The sequence below is a fragment of the Syngnathus acus genome, chromosome 4, assembly GCF_901709675.1.
Source record: "Syngnathus acus chromosome 4, fSynAcu1.2, whole genome shotgun sequence".
NCBI lineage: Eukaryota > Metazoa > Chordata > Actinopteri > Syngnathiformes > Syngnathidae > Syngnathus > Syngnathus acus.
The window spans coordinates 1284750-1305685 of record NC_051090.1 but is presented as its reverse complement, the minus strand read 5'-3'; the positions used below and the strand labels follow the sequence as shown (position 1 = coordinate 1305685).

At 44.4% G+C, this 20936-nt stretch overlaps 2 protein-coding genes across 7 annotated transcripts; one reads left to right on the top strand and one right to left on the bottom strand.

Moving 5' to 3' along the window:
- Positions 1-412: 412 nt before the first annotated feature.
- Positions 413-6188, top strand: prg4b (proteoglycan 4b). Of its 2 annotated transcripts, XM_037249100.1 has the most exons (14): positions 413-559; positions 686-802; positions 1229-1351; positions 1595-1675; positions 1801-1860; positions 2261-2320; positions 2399-2644; positions 2814-3827; positions 4087-4173; positions 4400-4536; positions 4617-4773; positions 4842-4949; positions 5332-5460; positions 5769-6188. In XM_037249100.1, exons 1-14 carry the CDS (start codon positions 493-495, stop codon positions 5873-5875), a joined length of 2493 nt encoding a protein of 830 aa, XP_037104995.1. In that variant the 5' UTR covers positions 413-492; the 3' UTR covers positions 5876-6188. The 2 variants fall into 2 exon arrangements, with proteins under 2 accessions (XP_037104995.1, XP_037104996.1); XM_037249101.1 differs by lacking the exon at positions 1595-1675.
- tprb (translocated promoter region b, nuclear basket protein) lies at positions 5911-20124 on the bottom strand. Of its 5 annotated transcripts, none has more exons than XM_037249094.1 (51): positions 19950-20124; positions 19543-19647; positions 19395-19468; positions 19145-19241; positions 18913-19016; positions 18605-18769; positions 18428-18520; positions 18211-18291; positions 18032-18119; positions 17805-17945; positions 17532-17632; positions 17173-17370; positions 16902-17009; positions 16583-16809; positions 16298-16461; positions 16066-16208; positions 15720-15868; positions 15407-15569; positions 15206-15340; positions 14993-15133; positions 14728-14896; positions 14470-14627; positions 14191-14343; positions 13960-14076; positions 13675-13878; positions 13398-13585; positions 13149-13296; positions 12884-13021; positions 12670-12801; positions 12339-12469; positions 11928-12138; positions 11709-11852; positions 11395-11584; positions 11003-11217; positions 10830-10903; positions 10561-10757; positions 10116-10412; positions 9842-10011; positions 9688-9768; positions 9365-9550; positions 9141-9284; positions 8450-8543; positions 8043-8152; positions 7828-7905; positions 7662-7753; positions 7294-7391; positions 7121-7219; positions 6892-7042; positions 6607-6734; positions 6437-6523; positions 5911-6120 (listed from the first exon to the last, which is right to left on the bottom strand). In XM_037249094.1, the coding sequence occupies exons 1-51, from the start codon at positions 20098-20100 to the stop codon at positions 6071-6073; spliced, it is 7062 nt and encodes a 2353-aa protein (XP_037104989.1). In that variant the 5' UTR covers positions 20101-20124; the 3' UTR covers positions 5911-6070. The 5 variants fall into 5 exon arrangements, with proteins under 5 accessions (XP_037104989.1, XP_037104994.1, XP_037104990.1 ...); XM_037249099.1 differs by having other exon boundaries at positions 6892-7018; positions 19950-20100; XM_037249095.1 differs by having other exon boundaries at positions 7294-7388; positions 19950-20100.
- Positions 20125-20936: the final 812 nt, after the last annotated feature.

Below are 20936 nucleotides of genomic sequence, written 5' to 3'. Positions count from 1 at the left end.
TGTCATTTCCTAGTTTTCATTTTTAATAAATTATTATTTCCCCCAAATTCCAAAAGAAAACTTTGCATTGTCTCTGTGGAGTGTTGTGTGTCACATTTTGAGAGGAAAACTGCATTCATTCCATTTTGAAATAAAATGGTAACATAACAAAATGTGGAAAAAGTGATGTACTGTAGGTGTGGCGGCTCTTGACAAAGTTGGTGTTTTCAGAAGTCTGCCTGGCACAGATGTGCGTCGGCGTTCTTTCAGGTGTTTTTGAGGAAATGCGCTGTCTGAACGAGAAGACCCTCCCAGCGGCCTGGCCTGCCTGTGAGGTCATTTCCAATAAAGAACGAAATCTGCCAATTCTGACACAGTTTGCCGGCCTCTCTCAGCCTATAAAAGCAGCACAAGTCCAACGTTTTACACACAGCCTGAAACTAGGTCGGGATATTTTTGTCATTTACATGACAACCAAAAAGTTGATGTGCTTCCTTTCAGGTACAAACAAGAATGTCTTGGACTCCTCTATGTTCACTTCTTCTGCTGGCTTGTGCCTGGTCTCCAATTGCCAGCCAAAGTGAGTATGACACTTTTGTTCTGACTTTTAGCTGCACGCCGTGGATCGACGTGTTTGTTGTCCTCATTTATGTTTACGATGGTGGCAATTATTTACCAGTCTTCAATGCGCTCTTCCCGTAAACAGACAGTTGCAAGGGAAGATGTGGTAACGAGTACTACCGAGGTTACCTGTGCCAATGTGACTATAGCTGCTTGGCCTACGGCGAATGCTGTCGTGATTTTGCATCTCAGTGCACCACAAGTGAGTCAATACTCCATTTCCCCTTTTACACTCCATCATGTTGAACTCTCAATCTTGATCGGTAGGTGCATTTCATTTTGCATTATGAGTCTGATAAAGGAGGTCGAAAAATGTATATCCTGTAAAAATTCCTCGATTATTAAAATAGTTGTTGACTAATTTAATCATGGATTAGTAGTCAATTAATCACTTCATTTTGACAGCTTTACTTTCCAATCAGAAAAATACATTTTAATATTCATTCAAAAATCAGATTTGTTTGATTGTTATCCTCGTCGTCAGGTATTTATATCTATTTATATCTTACTCTAACGCCAAGACTGATCATTATACTGGATTTCATTGTTAAAATAGCAACAACAAAATGATGTCAATGTACTTGAGTCATTTTGGAGTTGTGTCATGTTGCATTTATATCTGCCGCAGAAAACTCCTGTAGAGGTCGATGTGGGGAATCATTCAAGAGAGGCCAACTGTGTAGCTGTGACTCTGATTGCGTTCAATTCAAGCAGTGTTGTCCAGATTACAAGCTCCACTGTGATGCAGAAGGCAAGCTTTGTCCAGCACATTCAGCATGATCAGTGTAGAATTTGTCATACAAAGATACAATCATGTCTTGGAGAACAATTAAGTTGTCTTGGAGAACAATTCAGTTGCATGAACAACACCATCAAGAAATAGAACAGGCACAATAGTCGTAGTCCTGCATGACGATGAGCATGTAGCATGCAATGCATGCAGGAATCGACACATTTGGTTGATGGATTTTTTTTGTTTGAACAATTACCGCAGAAGAAAACAAGGGAGAATCCAATGCATCAGCACCAGGGACGAGTAATTCATGTGATAATGTAGATGATAAAACCCCCAAAGGTATATTTAGCTTGACAGAAGGATTACTTGATTTGAACAAGATATACAATATGTGTTTTGTAAATACATATGGATATGGTGATCAGGCTAAAGTTTTTTTTTTTTTTAAATTAATATTCCAACAGAGGAAACCTCAAATGAAGCAGAACAGCCGCTTTCGGCACTTGGTGAGGAAAACGATGAAGGTAATTATTTGAAATTTGAATCGCATGATCTGCGGCACAAATAATTCCAGCAAAATCCAAGATTCTCCAGTCCAAAATATTCCGATTTTGAAAAGATCCAGACTTGATTATCAAAGGCAATTGTGGTTCTGTTGCTGCGGTTTGGTCACCTTGCAGAACGGGCCGAGAAGCGCAAGCTTGAGTGGCCAACAGTAACAGAAGAAAGCAGTGCTGTCATAGTGTGGGAGGCAAATGGGCACCACTTCATGCCCAAGAGAGAAAGAAAAAAATTCGATATTGACAAAAGCATTGCAACACACCTCGTAATCTGACAACGGGCTATTGACCAATCAGGGATGTTTTTGGAGAGGGAGGCTCTTTCTTTTGCAGTGCATTCATAATTCACATTTTCCTCTGACAGATAATAATGACGTTCCGCTGGTGAGTCCAATATCGTTTCCAAAAGATGAGTCCAGTGAGGGTGAGCTAAATGCCGTTTTTCAATTCTTTCCCAAATTTGACAATGAAGTGTTTTCACACTATAACGTCGCGACGATAGGAATGTACACCGAGACCATTCCCAGTGATGACGAGTCCTACACCCCAGATCCAGACGAAAGTCAGACACCCGAGAGCTGGTATGGCTCATCTGCTGGGCCACTGGATGTGGTCTCCACTCAAGCCACCTTGATTGAAGACACTCCACAGGCGAGCACAGAGACAGTTCAATTGGCGACAACAGCTTCAGAAGATGAGGTCAAGCCAACCGTGCTGGTTGATGGAGTCACCTCCACTGAGAGTCCAGGTTAGTAAAGATTCCGGTAGGATGGACTGTAACTTGAGGTTGAGTTTGAACGGTGGTAGACAAAGTCAACCATTAAACCTTTACATGTCAGAAGTTCGACTGTACTTGAGTTCCAGAACCAATGTACAGATGAGCTATTTGGATTCATCTGATGTTCCTGCACTTCCAGATAGCGATGCTACCACTTTACCAGGAACAACAACTCCACAAGCCACCACTGCAACTGAGCAAGTTTCCAAGCCCAGTCCGACAACTGAGGGCACACCCTCATTTTCCACTGCAGCACCTAACGGAGCTGCAACTTCAGAACCCTCAAAAGAGCCGTCGACAACCCCGCAAGAACCGTTACAAGATTCTTCCACATCTTCAATAGCGCCACAAGATCCCACAGACTCATCCACACCTTCAGTATCACCAGATCCGTCTTCCACGCCTGCACTGCCAACAGGACCAACACAAGAGTCATCCACGTCTTCAGTATCACCAGATCCGTCACAAGAGTCTTCCACGCCTGCACTAACATCAGGACCAACACAAGAGTCATCTACACCTTCAGTATCACCAGATCCGTCACAAGAGTCTTCCACGCCTGCACTAACATCAGGACCAACACAAGAGTCATCCACACCTTCCGTATCACCAGATCCGTCACAAGAGTCTTCCACGCCTGCACTAACATCAGGACCCACGCAAGAGTCATCCACACCTTCAGTATCACCAGATCCGTCACAAGAGTCAGCCACAACTTCAGTGCCGCTGGATTCCTCCACAAACCCAGAAAACTCCGAGGCCCCTGATTTGACAACGACTCTTCTACCATCGATCCCAACCACTTTAGTTGTCACAACAGGCCACTCTTCTTCTTCACCAGATCCTCAGAATTCCTCCGCTAGTGTTTCTCCGGTCGGATCGGACCTTGACATCACGACTGTTGATCCCTCACCCACAGATGGTGCTTCGGCCGATGAGGTTACACCAGCGAAACCTTCCATCACTCCAGTAACAGAAACCCAGAAACCCAGCAGTACTAAATTATCTGAATCCAAGCCAAATGGTCAGGATAAGACAACTCCCTCCACTCCACTGATGACTACAACCCCTGCAGATAAGCCCGCTCTCAAACCTGGGACTAAGCCAGTGGGTGTAGTGCTAACTGTGGATAGCTCCAGAAACTACCAAGCAGGTAAATACTTGCTTTGAACACCAGAACAATCTTCTAAGAAAATACAGAAAATCAAAAGGAGGATTGAATTTATGATTTTCAAATTGATGTTCAAGGCGTTTGTGTTTTCCTACATTATGACAGTTAACAATTCAAACAATTGCCTCCCCTCAAAAAAAGAAAATCAGTTCATTGCCAGAACCGCCCACCTTCAGATTAAGTTGCGGTTATATTTATTTTCATTTCCCCCACCCACTGTGATGTTTTTCTTTATTTCCAGATGACAGCAATGACACAAACTTGTGCAGCGGGCGTCCTGCCAGTGCAGTCACCACACTAAGGAACGGCACAATTGCGGTTTTCAGAGGTCGGTGCCAGAAATCATTTGAAGGAGAAAAACATTACATCAAGTACAGATGTTAAATCGTTAAGGTTCTGACATTGAGACACTCGTATTCATGAATGATCTATCATCATGTAGAATTCGATTTGACAGTCACATGATGGTCATATTAGTTAACATATTTTTTTTTAATACGTACATATTCTCTTCTGGAGCCACTAATAATAGGTGTAATTGTTGCTGTCCACAGGTCACTACTTTTGGCTTTTGGACAAAAACAGGGTGCCGGGCCCAGCCCGTGGAATCACAGAAACGTGGGGTGTCCCGTCCCCCATTGACACTGTGTTCACCCGTTGCAATTGTCAGGGGAAAACATACATCTTCAAGGTTTGGTTGACTTCATCTCACACATCTTGAGAAAAAATCGGGAATCGTCATGTTTTAGATAAGTTTCATGTGCTTTTCAGAGAAACCAGTACTGGAGGTTTGCCAACAATAATTTGGACCCGGGATATCCAAAGGTTGTTGAGACAGGCTTTGATGGACTTAACGGTCACATCACAGCTGCTCTGTCTGTGCCTCGGTACGGCAAAAGGGGAGAATCGGTCTATTTCTTCAAACGAGGTGACCAAAGTCAATTATGAGATCTATTCCTGGATGAACTCATGACAACTGTCTGTTATTTTCTCCAGGTGGAACAGTGCAGAAATATTCATATCAATCTGGCACCAGTCCATCATGTAACAAGAAACCAAATTTTGCTATTTACACAGTCCGTAGGCGAGTGGTGCGCCAAGCAGGTAGGAATAACACTACTTGATAAAAGTACAGGGCATGTTGTGGCTGGCAGGGCATGGCAGGGCAGGGAGTGGATTTCAGCCAATTTTGAGTGAAATTATGCGCTTAATGTCACAGTGACATTGGCACACGAGAGAAATTATGCGCTAATTGTCATAGTGACATTGGTGCGTGACTATTGCAATAACTTTGGTTGAACTCACGCAGACCGCTTTTGAGTTTCAACACAGCACTCTGGAAAATGAGTCATGCTTTGAACGAGAAGGACAACCTGATCCTCTGAGATTTAACACAGGGGAAAGAAAGGGCCTCAGCATCATTTATGAGAAACCTTAGGAGTGAAACGTTAACGAGTTGTTTTTGACAAAGGCGATTTGTTTCCAGCTTCACTTTTGGGACCCACCATCAACATCCGAACGGCCTGGCGAGGATTCCCCACAACCATCACTTCGGCTGTTTCTGTCCCAAGTTACAGGGAACCAGAGGGCTACAAATATTATGTCTTCTCTAGAAGTATGTAACACCTAATCGTCACCTAAATATCACGTTTTAAACTAATCAAGAGTGTAGAAAATGGACCATATGTTTGGGTGTGCCAGACACAGTGGATGTATTAAAAAAAAAAAAAAAAAAAAGTTTATTGCACTTGTGACCGCAGTCAAAGTTCCATTACAGTGCAAGTACAGCTTAAAAGACTACTAAGAATGTAGTAATGTGATGTTCTAAGTTTTATATTTTATTTTAACAGCTGCATTATGTCACAGGAATTTGGCAAATATTTGAAAGAACCCAAAACAAGCTGTTGCGTTTGTGTCTTACAGCTAAATCGTACAATATTCGGATGGACGGTGAGCGGCCCGTTGTCAATTCCCCGAGAGAAAACCCATCAGCTCGGAACAACTTCATCAATTGTCCCAAAACAGCCTGATGAGCACAGACCACTTCAAGAAGCCTTTGTGTTGGACTGCTTTAAAACTTTTAATAATATGGTTCAGAAAACACAAAAGTTCAGCATAGACACGGTGATCAAAACACGAATTGTTTGTAAGCGATAACAAAAGCAGAATGCTTTAGAACAAGTGAAGGAGATCAAGAAGACTGACTTGAGGAGACTGTCAGGATTTCACCTGGCAATGCGTCTGCCGTGGACTCCTCGGGAAGGAAACGCTTGACCTGTTGGAATACACAGCGGCTTTAAATATTACACACAGTGACATAAACTGCACCTTAAATCTCCAACTCAAAACAGACAAACGCATGCAAAGAAATCATTCTGTAACCGTATATTTCATATGAAATAAAGCTTGTCACGTTGGAAGCATGCTTCTTTTCTTCCAAGTGCAACACTGCAGCTCAATTTCCAAGGGCATCTCAATATAGTAGACCAAGGAAAGAAACGTTTCACAATTGTAATTCTTCAACATTTTGATGAGTATGAATATATTTGACCAGCTCAGAAGTATTTTATTCTATTTGGCTGAAACGTTACCTCCTCTCTTGGCGCGCCCACCTCGGCTCCCTGGCCAACGTTGCAGCTGTCTGCTGGGCGCGGCCCTGGTCGGAGCGCTGCTCGTATCTGTCGCGCAGCATCCAAAGAGGAGCGTTTTCAGTGAAATGTCCTGAGAATTGCGGGCGGTGATGTTCGATCACCCAATGCACCTGCAGAGCTGGACGAAGGCTCCTGGCTGGTGGACGGCAGGCTGGCTGTGTCGGAAGGCTGACTGGGTTCCACCAAATCATCCTGAGATACCACAGCGTCCACCGAACTCTCGGCACTGGGCCTGGAACTTGTGTCAAATGCATATTTACCTTTAACATTTTGGAACTACAATCAAGTTCCTGCAGAGACCCAAGCGTCTAAAACAATGGCCGCCCCTGAAACCATCACAGCTGCTGGCTTTCCAACGCAGATAGATAACAGTTGTGATGACAGCAGCGACTTACTTATCGGGGTCAGACTCAAGGAAGACGTCGTCTCGTTCCTCGCTTGTACTGGCGGTGCCTGGTGCAAGTATGCCGGGAGTGGACGTGCTCACCATGGGAACCGACTGAGAGGCCTGCTCTGCTGCATCTGACGGAACGGCGTCAGAGAAGACTACGGGTTGGAGAAAGGTCAGTCAGTGTAAATGCACCGATTCTTTGCGCGCGTGTCCAAATGAGAACTAAGTGATACCTGGGGCTGTCACTTGAAGCTGTGTGGTGGGCACGCTATACCCGTCAGACTCCTCCTCGTGAGATGTGAGGAACATGGGGCTGTCAAACATCCCAAGACCTAAAGACCGTCACAATCACATGAAATATTTTTGGATTAAAAGTGGGTACATAACTGGGCGGAGGGGGGTGTACCTCCTTGGGCTGCAAGCTGGCCGAGATCTGAGCTGGTCTGCGGCACTTCGTCCGATTGGGCGAAACGGAAGGTCCTTGCAGTCATTTGGGGAGAGCTGCTGAAGAAAACACCAGAGTTTCAGGGAACAGAAGCACGGAAAGACGAAAGTTTATAGAACCCGCAGACGATTGTTGATAATAAAAGTGATGACTTCATTGTGAACTCAAAAGAAGACAAACGAAAGCAGTCTGCTCGGCCCCACATGACAAATAAGGCACGTGTGCCCTCGCAAGATGTAGTTGTTCAACAACACCACCACCACAAAGCTATTGCTGAATTATTGTGTGATGTATTAACCGGCAATAAATGATTCTCGTGCGAGACTTACTGGACAGCCTGGTCAAAACTGTCCGAGCGGTGCGGCACCACCAGTGTGGGCGCGCTCGGTACCATCCTGTCCTCTTCGTCAATGAGATGCTGCTGCAAAAAGGAGCGGCTAATGAGTATCATCTTATGTGTGCACATGAATCAAGTTTTGATAAGACGTGACTTACAGCACTGCTGGGGACCCCAGAGAGCTGAGGGACCCTGCCTGCCGACTGGCGACGAGCAGGGATGCGCTGGTGGGACATCTAATAGAATCACAAAGGCATATTTTGATCAAAGGTGATGTGATGTCTTTATTTAAATTGGATGAAATCTGCTCTACTGTGCAGACAAAAACCCGAGTTCCATATTAATAAAGATATTAAATCTACGTTCTACATACTTGGGTGGGGGGAGGTGGATGTGTTGGTCTCCTCGGCGATTGGGGCATACGTATACCGGAGCTTGTGATGGGTTGTTCGGTAGAGAAGGCCTCCATTGTGGTGGCCTCAACTAAAACATTTGGAAATGAGAGTGGAGTGACAAAATTGTCTTTCATATTACAATATTCTGGTTTAGAGCGACCACCAATATTCCTTTTTAAGTAGGAGCACTGTCGAGAGGACTACGAACAGGGACAAGAGGACCATTTTGGCCACCCTCTCCTTCAGACAGACAACAACATTACAACTCTTCAAGTCATGGTGAAGCATTCGATAACTAATTCGATGACTGGACAGGTTGTGAGAACATTGGGCGAGACCAAGGTGGAGCTACACGTGTGCATTAATAAGATTTCCTGGATCTTACAGCTTGCCGTCTGGGAATCTGCTGGCCTCTGGGTGGAGTCGGACGCCCCCAAACTCTCTTCCGTCTCTGTCCCTGGGTCGGTTACGTCAACTCCCTGAGAAGACGAGGAGAAAAAATAAAAAAGTATTGTAAAAAGGAAAAACACATGAGCACACAAAAGTTCAAACAATGTCAAAACGAAGGGAAGCAGAATGATGGACAGAAAATGGCTGCAAAAACAATACAAAGGTGCAAAGGTGAGCGCATGGAAGACCTCATGCAATATTTTCTGTTCGGACGCCAATGTACCTTAGTGCCAACGTCAGTCATTTCGAGCCAGCTGGCAAGGGTTTTTTCTTTCCAGCAAAGGTTGTTAACAGTTAGGATTTGATTACATAACACCCGACCGAGCGAGTTCCACAAAAACAACATGGATAGCGGTTTGCAGATGATCAGGCTACTTTCACTCCAGCCGATTACACAAATTGGTGCTGTGCAGACACTGACTCATCGTGAACGCTGGACGCGCAACTAAGACCCGTGTCAACACAAACGTACATTCGGTAGGAATTAGAGTGGAAATTTTGAGTTGTTGTGCTGGAAACCTGCGTGGGAAGGGTTAACATGTACTGGAAATGACAAGTGTGTGGGTGCGTGTTCAAATCAATAATGTCACGGCGGGTCCATGACACGAGAGTTGCGCTAATCAAACCTCTGCGTCATCTCCTTCGTAGGCTTCATTGCCTTCTCCGCTCTCCTCGTTACTCTCCTCTCCGTCGATCCCCCCGTCTTCTTCCTCCTCTTCTTCTTCCTCCACCTCCTCGTCATCTTCCTCCTCATCGCCCTCTTCGTAGTCCTACAGATGATAAACAACAGGCTCGTGTAAATCCTTGCGCCTTTATCAGACTGATATTTCGTCGTCTTGTTTTCCTTTACCTGCTCATCCTCCTCTTCATCCCCTTCTTCAGGGTTTTCCTCACTCTCCGTATCGGTTACGATGACGATGACTTCGAGCTGCTGCTCAGGAGTTTCACTCGTTGCAAGAGCAACTTCTTGGTGCATGGTGGTAGACTGAGAGGCTGCACTCTCATCATCTTCATCCAGAGCCGCAAGCTCTTCAGTCTATAAGGTCAAAACAACCAACGCTGTTTACAACATAAAAAGCACTGGTGACCATTAGCCAGCATTGTTATGACCAACCCACAGCATCCGCCTTGGTAAATAAATGGATGTGCACTTGACTTTTTTGTGTTGCATACCTGACTGGCTTCTACACCTTCTTGACTGTCTGTCGGTACCACTCCCTCAGCTTCAGCGCTGTCATCGGCCATCATTTCCTCCTGAGACCCATACGACACCAGTGTCTTTTATACATTTCCAAATAAAGCTATGCAAGCTGTGCAAGCTCCTCACCTCGGGCCCCACTCTCTGGATAATGCGCAGCTTCTTGGGTACAGGAGCCCTGGAGGTGTCCTCCTGAGGGGCTTCAGTATCTGTGACAACAGTGCTGCTACTTTCATCTTCTTCACGGGGCCTTTTGGACAACGAAGAGGAGGAAGAAGAAGATCCTGGTGTGGCTGAAACTAAACATATTTGGACAAATCTGAGTGAGGTTGAACATTGGTTGAGTTAACCTACTCTACTTACTTGAAACCATTTGTACAGTACTGATTTCATTTCTTCTCACCAGTTCCGAAGACAGCAGAGGTGGAGGATGTTGAAGGCCATTCCACCTGCGAGCTCTGCGTCGCCTCAATGATCACAGGCGGCGGCGGCGGCTCCTGATTGACTGGCTCGGCATGGGTGACGCTTTGCTGTTGCGTTGGCTGGACAAAAGCTGTGGCTTGCGTCTGGGTTTGTTGCACAGTCAGCATGGGGCTGGCCAAGGTGGTCTGGATGTTGGGGCTCGCCGAGCGCACAGAACCACTGGCGCTCCCGTACACAGTCACATGCTCCACCGGCGGACCCTCTGTGGTCTGCATGGCTGCAAGGAAGTTAAGACATGATGTCAAATTTATGAAATGAATAGCACAATGGATATCCCTTTAAGACTTCAGGTTACTGGATGTCATTGGAGTGGCTCCAAACAATATTTTAGAATGTAGCATGTCCACGGCACGATGAAGACTCACCTTCCTGGGTCTCGACCTGCGTTGTGGGCATGACCGTAGCGGTGGGTGTTGGAGTGGGCACCGTGGCTGGGGTGATCATGGGCCTGATGCTTGCCCTTGGAGTGGGTTTGTTCCCTGGGTTGACAGCCTGCTTGCTAGCTGTGGCCACTACAGGTGTTGGCTTTATGTTGGCAGTTGGCGGGTCAGAGGCACTGGCACTAAGGGCAATGGCGGGCAACACGGTTAGTTCACACCGCCTGCTGGACTAGATCAATGTTTCTTTGAAGTACCTGCCCCTGTCTGCAGCTGGCGTAGACTTAAGACTGATCTGTCGCTGTTCTGTGCTCCTCTGCTGCTCCTGAGGCTAGAACCATAACAGAAACAAATTTGATTTCATTCTCTACTCAACAACGTTTTTTTTTTTTTCTTTTCTGGAAAAGAAACACTTGGCGCCAAGACTCACTTTGCTTGGACCCGCCTCAGAAGACTCATCTTTTTGGTCTTGTCTCTCTTGCTGACCTCGCAGTTCTCTCAGCTCTCTCTCTTGTCGGTTAAAGCGTCCCTCGTACTGAGATTTGATAGCGCTTACGCGCACCTCTAACTCGTCACTTTGCTGCTTCTGCTCCTCAAATCGCTGCTTTAGCTCCTCATTTTCCTTCCGCAGCTCATCTTTAGCGCCTGGACATGAATAAAATGTATATTTAAGACAACCAAATACAAAAGTACAACTTGAGACTGATGGGAAGAACAAGATTGACATATTTTCTGTGCTTGAATTACTCATCCCTACCAATTGAAAACATTCTCAGTATTTGACTTAAGCACACAAATATACAATTGGAATTGCCCTCTTACTCAAGAGCTGGTTGATTCTTTGCTTGGCAAAAACAATCGCCTTCCTGGTCTTTTCCACTTTGTCTGCTATTTGCTGTTGGAGTGTCTCCTCTTTGTCCTGCAGCTCTTGCCTTAGCCTGCCCAGCTCTGTCTGAAGCCTGGAAGATTGTTCCTGAGCATTGTGTACCTCCATTTCACGCTCTGCAACCACCTTTACAAAGGACAACGTAAAAAGAGTTTTCCGTCAAATTGTACCATTTCAGCCACTAGAAATGTATGGCCGTGGACTGTTTCACAATATTCAAGACCAAGAAAGAACATATTTGATGGCTCACCTTGTTCATGTTCTCCAGCTGTCCCTCCAAGTCTTTAATCTTGGTTTCATCTTGGCTAAGAGAATCTTTAAGTACCTGCAGTTCCTGAACCGAGGCTTGACGTGCCTCTTCGTCTTTGGATGGGCCTGCAGCTTCAGCTGTAATCTAGAAGAAGTACAGTACAATATTTATTCATGCTATACACTATAAGATAGTATCAACAATGTTTGGTGCTCTTACCTTGTCATGTTCTACCTTGAGCTCATCATACTGAATCTTGTAGCGGCGTCCAAGCTTCTTGACCTGGGTAATCATCTTCACCTTCTCCTGGATTTCAAGACTTTTGGCAACAACCTCTTCTTTCAGCAAATTTCTCTCATTGGTTATCTTGCTCAAATTATCAGCCAAGTTTTGGATTTGGCTTTGCTGGGATGTGGTGAGATTGCTGGACCTAAAGACGAATATTCACAGAACACAATGAAAGGACGCAGTTAACATTCAATATGCAATATTTTTCCCTGGGAAAAATAAAATAAAAATCTGAGAATATGCAAATCAACATGTGCCAAACTGAGTATTGGAGCATCCACAGTACTGCTTGACTACTGAACTTTATTTTCACAAGCAAAAAATATCATTCCAATTTCTCACCTGATAACCTCTGCTTTGATTCTGTTGTTCTCTTCAGTGAGCTGCTGAATACGTTTAAGGTGTACTTCCTTCTCTGTATGTAGACGCTTGTATTCCTCTGGATCGGAATCTTTCTGTTGACTCACCAAATGCTAAAAAAGAAATGCATAAAGCAGTGCACTTTCAATACACAGGTAACACGATTGAGGTGTAATAGCAAAAGATTACAATTCAGTATTTGGGTCAGGAAATAAGGGCTGCGGAATCCGTACTTCCACAGCTGCCCCCTGGAGGCCAAAATGGGTTGCCAAAAGAAAAGGCTGCACTTGCACTGGCTGCTCTTTCAACGAACCTGTGTCCGAGCCTTCCAGCGCTTGATTTCTTCGTTGAGTATTTTTTGCTCCATTTGTAGCATTCCGCTCTTCTCACTCAGCTCATTGTTTGCCTGTTTCAGTGGCAAAACGTCCGACTCCAGTTTTTGCACCTGGAAAGCAAAAGAGATGAGTCGTCTTCATGAAACTGGAAAGTATGGGAATACACATACTCGCAGGCAAAACACAACTTACCTTATCTTGGGTCTGCTGTAGTTCTTTCTCCAATTTGTCCTTCTCCTCTCGCAGCATCTTGTTTGTCTCCATCAGAATGCTCATGGTTTCAGTCTTTTTCATCAGCTCATCATGCTGGGCCAGGGTCTTTGCTGTCACCTGATACAGAAGAGCAGGCTTGGTTAAAAGTAGTACGTAGGTATAGATGTTTTTCATCCAATTAAGTCAAAGTGCATGTCTGTGAGCAGGGTAGAGGAGAGTGGGTTCCTCCAGCCTCCAAACCTACCTGCATCCTCTCACGAGCAGCACTCAAGCTGTCCTGAACCTCTTTTAGTTCTTGTTCCAGATGTTCAACCCTTAGACGGTAACGCAAAGTCTCCCCTTGAGCAAACTCAAAACGAGACTCTGCAATCTCCTTTTCACGACGCACAAACCTGACACATAATGGTAAAAAAAACAACTTTGTAATTCTATTATTTGGATCTGAATTTGACCAGTCGGATGCAAACTTGAATAGGCGTCATTGATATGCTACCTTAGAATCTCAAGGACTTGTTCTTGAGATTTGCCTTCCTCAGTCAGAGAGATGTTAAGTGGACTCTCACTTGAAGCGCGCTGCAAATTCTCTGCCATTTTGCTACTCATTGCCTGAATCTGTTCATGCAAGAGAGTGTTCTGCCTCTGCAACTCTTCAAAGCGGCTTTCTATCTTGGACATCTCCTCCTGAGATGACAGAAGAAAAAGCTGGTCAGACCGGCATGCACAGTAGATAATAATCCAGTCATTTTTTCCCCCCCCGTTTCAGAAGCAACCTTGAGGATCTTTTCCTGCTCCGCCCAGGATATCTTGGACTCCATGAGCTCGGCGCTGATTCTTTGAGAACTCTCTTCGAGCTGATGTCTGAGCTCAACTGCTTGCAGGGCCTGAGCCTTGGCATCCTGCATAGCCTTCACATCCGCAGCATGCAGCATCATCTCCTGCTCATACTTGTCTTGTGCTTCGGCTGCCAGTTTAGCCTAAAAAAATGGATGGAAAACAATATTCAGATAAGAGAAAAATACCCATTATGCTATGTGGAGGGGGATGTGGCTATTTACCTGCTCTTGGCTGTCTTGTAAAGCCTGCAGCTGCTGGGATTCAGCAGTTGACAAACGCTCTAGTGCCATGTGGTGTTCTGCCTGGGCGCTGATCAGATCCCTTTTAAGCCCATCCATCTAATAAGATGTGGAAGAAGGTTTTTATTTTTTTATTTATCCATTTCCGGATGGATGGATGGATGGATTAAAAAAACGCAGCGTTAAGAAAAGTCTAAAAAGAAAATGGACTACCTGCTCGTTCAGGGAGGTCATTGCCTTCCTATTTTGTTCTTCTATATTCTGTTTCTCTTTCTCAGCCTCCAGAAGCTTCTCCTCAAGAACGCGGTGCTGCTCCTCAGCCTCCTTCACACGAGTTTCAATGGAGGCACAAGCCTGCTCCGTTACCTGCGCAGTAGAAATATGGAAAATCTCCATGTTTTAAAATTGTTTAAATACATGACAAAAGTCTGCCCTTACGTATATAAAAGAAGGTTAACATGATGGTTTTATTTCCTCGGAAGTGTACGTCACCTGTTTCTCTTTTTCCAGAGATTCCTCCAGACTCAGAGCCATGGCTCGGTATTGCTCCATGCTGGAAGTGGCTGCTTTAAGGCTCTCTGCCAACTGCTCTACCCGTGTTTCTGCCTGCAGCAAGCGACCCTGAAGATCCTCCCGCTCTTGATTTGAAACTGAGAGAAGGACCAATATAAGAGTGAATGGCTTGATGTACTCAAAGATGGTCAAGTGAATATTTAGCTAAAAAATGGGACAGACGGACACGATTCCAACCTCTAGTTTTCGGCGTGGAGGGGGAGCCCAGGATGTGACGTTGTTCGCTGCCTCCTTGCTCCATCCTGAGGGAGCGGAGTTCCATCTCGGCAGCATTCAGCATCTCTTTTGTCTTCTGGTGTAAAGCCACTTGCGTTTCCAGTTGCCGCTTTGCTTCCATGACTTGGATCTTCGCAGAGGAAGGAGAAATATTCACAATTTTGCAGTCTGCCATCGACTTGATGTAAACAAAAATGTGAGGTGGCCAACATGTGAGGTTTGCTACCTCTTGGTTTCTGCTGAGCAAATAGCGCTGTTCCACTTCATGCTCCAACCTCTTCTGTAGCTGAGAGATCTCTCGCTCTTGCTTCTCTAGCTGGCTGTTAAGCCACTGACGCGTGTCAGCATCGGAACGCTCGAGTGTAGCCTAGAAAAGACAATACTGGGATCGTTTTGCGTGCATGGCAGTGAGGGAGAAATTTCAGGTAATGGCATTCACCTGAATAGCCTGAAGGTTGGTCAACAAAAGTTTCTGACTCTGTTGTTGGCTCAGGATCATATCCTTCTCTTGATTCAACCTAGACTCAACTAGTTTCAACATGTCTCTCTCTTTACGCAGACCCTCAGAGAGACCCTAGAAAGGACAACGACTAAAGTTAAATGATTTCACAAGCAGCATTTTATTTGAGTCAAAAAATACCTCTGCCATTCCAAGTTTTTCCTGTGCAGCTCGCAGGTCCTCATTTAATGTGTTGATGGTCTGCTCATGCTTCTGTGTGGCAGAGGCCATTTTCTGTTCCTTCTCTCTGAGGGAAGCGATCTCTTTCCTGTAGCCCTCGACATTGTCCTGCAACATCTCATACCTGCCATTGTGGAAAGAAAGCCATGAATTAAAAATGCAAATATCGAAAAACATGATACCATTTGGTTCATGCCAAACATTCAAGACCATTCATTTTATCCTTAGTTGTAGTTATTCAACAAATAGTCCTGCTTTAGAATATCGAACAGACCTCTTGGAGGCAAATTCCAACTGCGTTGCCGTCTTGGCATTCTGGGAGCGAAGATCTGAAAGCTGCTCCAGGAGTTTGTCATTCTGCCCGGTCAGTGCCTTCTCACTCTCCAGTTGTTCCTTTTTATTGGAGGAAAACACCTCCTGCAACTATATATGAACAAATAAACAATTTAAAATCCATCCAAAATTCAGTATTTTGGTCAGAGGTATAGGTCGGCACAACAATCAACACATTTTTACGCAAATAGTGCGACATTTAGATGGATTTTATTCAAACCGAAGAGTAAGGTTCTTAACGGCCACCCTTATCTGTGTGCATTAAGAATAAAGCAATGCTGACATACCTGTCGCAAGGCTGCCTTGGCCTCCAGCGCTTCGGCAGTATCAGTTGCCATGGAGACGAGTGCAGCGGGAGTCCCGGTGGTGGGCGTGGCTGCAGGTGAACGGCGTGGGGTGGATGTGAGGGTGAGTTCCTCAGGTGATGTACCTTGAAGAGAAAATTCAGCTTACATTAGATTTGACTATTATTTTGTGTGGAATCAATTTCTAAAAAAATGTTTCTATTGTCAGTAGTACCATGCTGAGGGAAGGTCACTCCCGTTGCCTGAGCCAACAGCACTCGATACATGTCTCTTTGCCTCATGATGGACTCTGTCATCTTGACGTGCTGGTTGCGTTGCTCCCTCAGAGACTCCACCTCAGTCAGAGTGGTCTCCAAACTCTGCTCCACTTCACCGCGCCTGTGATAGCCAAATTGTTCACATCACGCATATTACATTGTGTAAAAAAAAAAAAGCCAGGAGTAATTTCAGGGATAGAAACGGGCAAAGGTGCGTCTTAAAATAAATTCTATGAACAAACCTGGAGCCGGAGGCTTCGAACTCTTCTTTCTCCTGGGCTTCACTGAGATCCCTGAGGGCCACCAGAAGTCGCTGATTCTGCTTCTGTAGCTCTTCCACGCTGCGGAAGGTCACCAAGTGTTGACTAATGACTTCTGAGGTACTGCTGACATCCGCAGAGCTCAACTCCTCCTCAATTAACACGGGGTTTCCTCTGGCCTCCTCCAGCTCAATAAGAAGGACACGCACCTAAAAAGATATTTGGAAAACATATTGAAAAATGGAAATTTTCTTCATTTTAAAATATAGCTACAAAAAGCTTAAAAAAGAGAAGAACTTACCTGCTGTGCCATGTCTGCAAGCTGCAGTTCAAACCTTTTATTGTTCCTTTCCATAACAGAGGAACGCTTGTTGGCTTCATCAGCTTCATTTTGCAGGCGGTGCACCTCCTGAAACGCAAACAATTGAAAGCTACTGACATGAAATGGAAAAAGGCAAAATGATCTCTACAATTGAAGCAATAGGATGTCAAGTAAAATCGGCCAGAAAAAATTGCCACCTAGAGCACTGGAACGTGCGCACGCCTGCCTGCCTGCCTGCCTGCCTGCTTACCTTGACAGCCTGTTCCAGCTTGGCTGAGAGACTGGCCACTGATTTCTGCATGCGCTCATGCTCATCCCTTTGCCGTTTCAGAATGGGAGCCTTTGCTTCCACTTCTTGCACTATGTCATCGAGATATTTGTTGACCCGCTTGTTCTCCAGGCGCTCCAACTGCAGCTGCTCCTGGCTTTCTACATAGGCAGTGTACAACTACAAAAAAGAAAAAAACACCAATCAATTACAAAACAGTAACAACAGTCAGAATAACCCACAGCGAGCAGAGCAAATTCAAACGTAAATTCCGAAATACTTTACGAATACTTTGAGGGCTAATCATTCTCATTTGAGAGTTGAGATTTAATTTGACACACCTCTGTGAGCTTCATTCCAGGTTTAATCTTTGCCACAGCAGCGGCTGTCGGAGACACTGTTGTTATTTGCGCCTCAGTGAGCACAGATGTGCCAAGTGGACCTAGAAACACAAAATAGGTCAAATGACATATAATGAACAAATGACAAACGAAAAAGGAATCCAAAGACGGGTCTGTTTTCATTGGGTCGTCAAATGTAAAATGCTTTACTGACAAAAATAAAAACATGTACACACACACCTTGCATCTTCGGGAAAAACGGAAGCCAATTACCTCTTCGTTTCGAGTTAGAAAGGAGCTCATTGGCGTTGTCCAGTTCCTTTTCAAGCACTTGGATCTTCTCCTTTAGCTCAGCAACAGTCTTTTCCGAAGCAGCGTTGGCCACTTGCAAATTCTCCTCAAGAGCTTTGTTGGCTGTGACAAAAGGAGAAAACAGAGCGGCAAAATGGAGCATCTCCCTCCTTGGGCAAATATGACCGTTTTTAGCTGTAGCCTCATACCTTCCCCTGCCTCTTGTAGCAGTGTATGCAACTCGTTTACAGCGCGACCCAGTTCTTCACCTTTGGCCTCAGAATCAGCTGCTGCTCCCTGCAGCGGGAATAACACATTAGCATCTACTAAGCGTCCGTTTGTACCAATCAAGTGCTAAAAGTTGATGTCTTGCTGGAATACAACATACCTTGTATAAATTAGAGAGCTTAATGTTGGCATTTAGCTCATTTCTGAACTTTTCCTCTATAGTGGTCTGCTGCTCCTTGGCCTTAAATAAAAAAGAAAAAATAACAACCACATTATTCTAACTCTCAGTCCCAATTTCCAGCCCCATTGTTTGGCCAGTCCTGCAACTTATACATATTAAAAGCTTGGACTCAAAACATCAAGTGGGTTGCACATACTTCTTTCAGTTTGTGGATTAAGTCCTCATTCTGTTTTTGGTGGTTTTCATTCAATGCTTTAAGACTGGCCACTTGTTCCTGAACTCTGTTCAACTACAAAATAGACAGATAATAAAGTTATTAGATCCATGTCTATGACGTTCTCGAAGTTAATATAAACAAAGGAAAGAAACATGCCTCATCCATTTTATTCTCCAGAGTGCATTTCAGTTCCAGGATTTCTTTACCCTTCTGTCGAGATAGGCTCAAAAGTTCTTCACTCTTGGACTTCAACTCTGCATTCAGCCAAGATGTTTGTTCAGCCAGCAGCTCTTTTTCTTGTTCCAGACGCTTCTCTCTGTACTGAATGGCAAACAAAAGGTAGTTAGTTTACCGTTTGTGACATCATATATGGAAGGTGATGGATGCCCCTTGCCAAGTGTGTGAAATCTATTTGTGGCTTCATGTTACCAGGGGAAATATGAAGCAAATACACTATGACTTACTTTAATGTTGACTTCGGCTGCGTCCAGTTCATCTAATCTCAGCTGCTGAGACATCTTGGTGGCATTGACCTCCACCAACTTATCATTCAGTCGCCTTAACTCACCTAGAGGGACAATGAACAGAATAAACACTTGTCCTAGGTTTTTTGGGGGAAGGGGGCAACAAAAATATACAAGAGGAAAGAGTAGTAGACATAGATTGGACAGGTTCCATGAAAAAAGATAAGTGTACCATTTAAATACTCCACCTCCAAGCCTCTTCTCACAAGTGTCCCCACAAGTTCAACCTTTTTCGTCTCCAGTTCTTCCTTGGCTTTTGAAAGCATCGTCTATAACGTAAGAGAATAAATGTGATTGATTTAACTGTTGGTGGTGTAGTCACAACATATATAGCTACAATGTCAGAGACTGAATTAAGGGACTCTGAATGACTTGCTTAGCGTCAGTGAGTGAATGAACAACTTAAAAGTAAAACACATCACCTGTTCTGAAAATGACTTTTCTTGAGCATTCTCATACTGCAGGTTCTTCTCACGGGCACTTTTGAGTTCATTCTCTATAGAATAGGGCAAAATCACATAGTTAGCATGAAGGCTCAAGGGCCATGATTAATTGAGATCACACTGTTACCGATTTTCTCCAACTCCTCTTTAAGGTTACTGTGCTCTTGTGTCTGTCTCAGAAAATCCTCCTGACATTGAGCGAGCTGTTTCACCTTGTCAAATGAATGTTGCTCTGGGGGAGAAGAGGGAATCGCAAGCACAGTGATAGTTGACGTTATTGCGAGGTACGCAATAAGTACGCTAACCATAGCATTGCTTACCGATTGATCTAAAAAGGGCATGTAATACAGCGACTGATTCGCTATGACGGTGGCGAAATAAATTGCAGTGTAAACAACAGCAAGAGCGAGCTATATGTGAAATTAAAGCAGAATTGTAAACTACAGTAATATACTATTTACGAACGGTGTCCATGGTGAGCGAAGCCGAACATTTTAGCACCACTCGCAAGCCAAATAACGGTACATATCTTACCGCTGTCAACTCGGAATTGCTCCCGTTGGGCTTTGAGAGTGTCGATTTCATAGCACTGATCAGATAAAATCTTCTCAAGTTTGTTAAGTGTTCCTTTTGACAACTTCGACAGCTCGGAACCATCCAAGTCTTGCAGCATGAGTGCCGCCATTTTTCTGAGTGACGCATGCGTAGAACTGGCATTTGTGCTCGTCAACAAATATCTGGTGCATTGTGGGAGATATTTTAATTTCACGCAGGGCAAAACAGGTAAATGACACATTTGTGGAAATATTGAAATTAAATCACACAGAATTTTTTTTTTTTACGTGGCCATTAAATAAGGCCTTCTGTGTGGGTTTGGTGATTCCATTTCGTATCACCAGCAGATGGCGCTCACAGAGCATAAATCTGTACTTTTATTCCCTAGCAAGTTATCACTGAATGCCCCATAGTTTAATCATTAAAGATGGTGCAATTGACTGAAAATACAGATGTCGTAGAAATTTGACTCCCCACAGAGAAGAGTGTTTTTAACAACTTTCCAAATTTGAACAATAAAAGTTGTCAAATACTGAAAACTGCTTCAAAATTGTAAAGCCCTTGTCTTCGCTCTCAAATTCTGTGGGCGTGTCCACGGAATGCGTAAAACCTCATCCATTGAAAAAAAGGATTCCAGAAACTTTCTTATTCGTACTTATCCCTACATTTAACAACGTGACGAGTGGCCGCCAGCTTTGGGGTATTTTCTAAAAATTGTGAAGTGAGCAGGTCAGTTATTATTATTTCTCAAATTTAAGACAAATTGCTTGCTTTCTCAGCGAAATACATCTACTGTACTTATTTGTTTCATCATCATTTTCAGTCAAAAATGTGAACGTGAGAGGAATGAAAGGAGAGGTTTGTCTCCAGGCAGCGGAATTATTTTCACCTCAGCTGTTACACCTGGTTACCACCATATGCACCAAACATATTTTGTTGAAGCTGAGCACTACACACTTAATGAAG

Excerpts from the sequence above, each read along its gene's own strand:
- tprb (XM_037249094.1), bottom strand. The coding sequence starts at position 20,100 with ATGGCGGCACTCATGCTGCAAGACTTGGATGGTTCCGAGCTGTCGAAG. Across the intron at positions 14,077-14,190 it reads TGACCTCCCTGAACGAGCAG|ATGGATGGGCTTAAAAGGGA; the intron begins GTAGTCCATTTT and ends ACATCTTATTAG. Across the intron at positions 12,470-12,669 it reads GCTGGAAGGCTCGGACACAG|CATTTGGTGAGTCAACAGAA; the intron begins GTTCGTTGAAAG and ends TTTCTTTTTTAG.
- prg4b (XM_037249100.1), top strand. The coding sequence starts at position 493 with ATGTCTTGGACTCCTCTATGTTCACTTCTTCTGCTGGCTTGTGCCTGG. Across the intron at positions 803-1,228 it reads TGCATCTCAGTGCACCACAA|AAAACTCCTGTAGAGGTCGA; the intron begins GTGAGTCAATAC and ends TATCTGCCGCAG. Across the intron at positions 3,828-4,086 it reads CTCCAGAAACTACCAAGCAG|ATGACAGCAATGACACAAAC; the intron begins GTAAATACTTGC and ends CTTTATTTCCAG.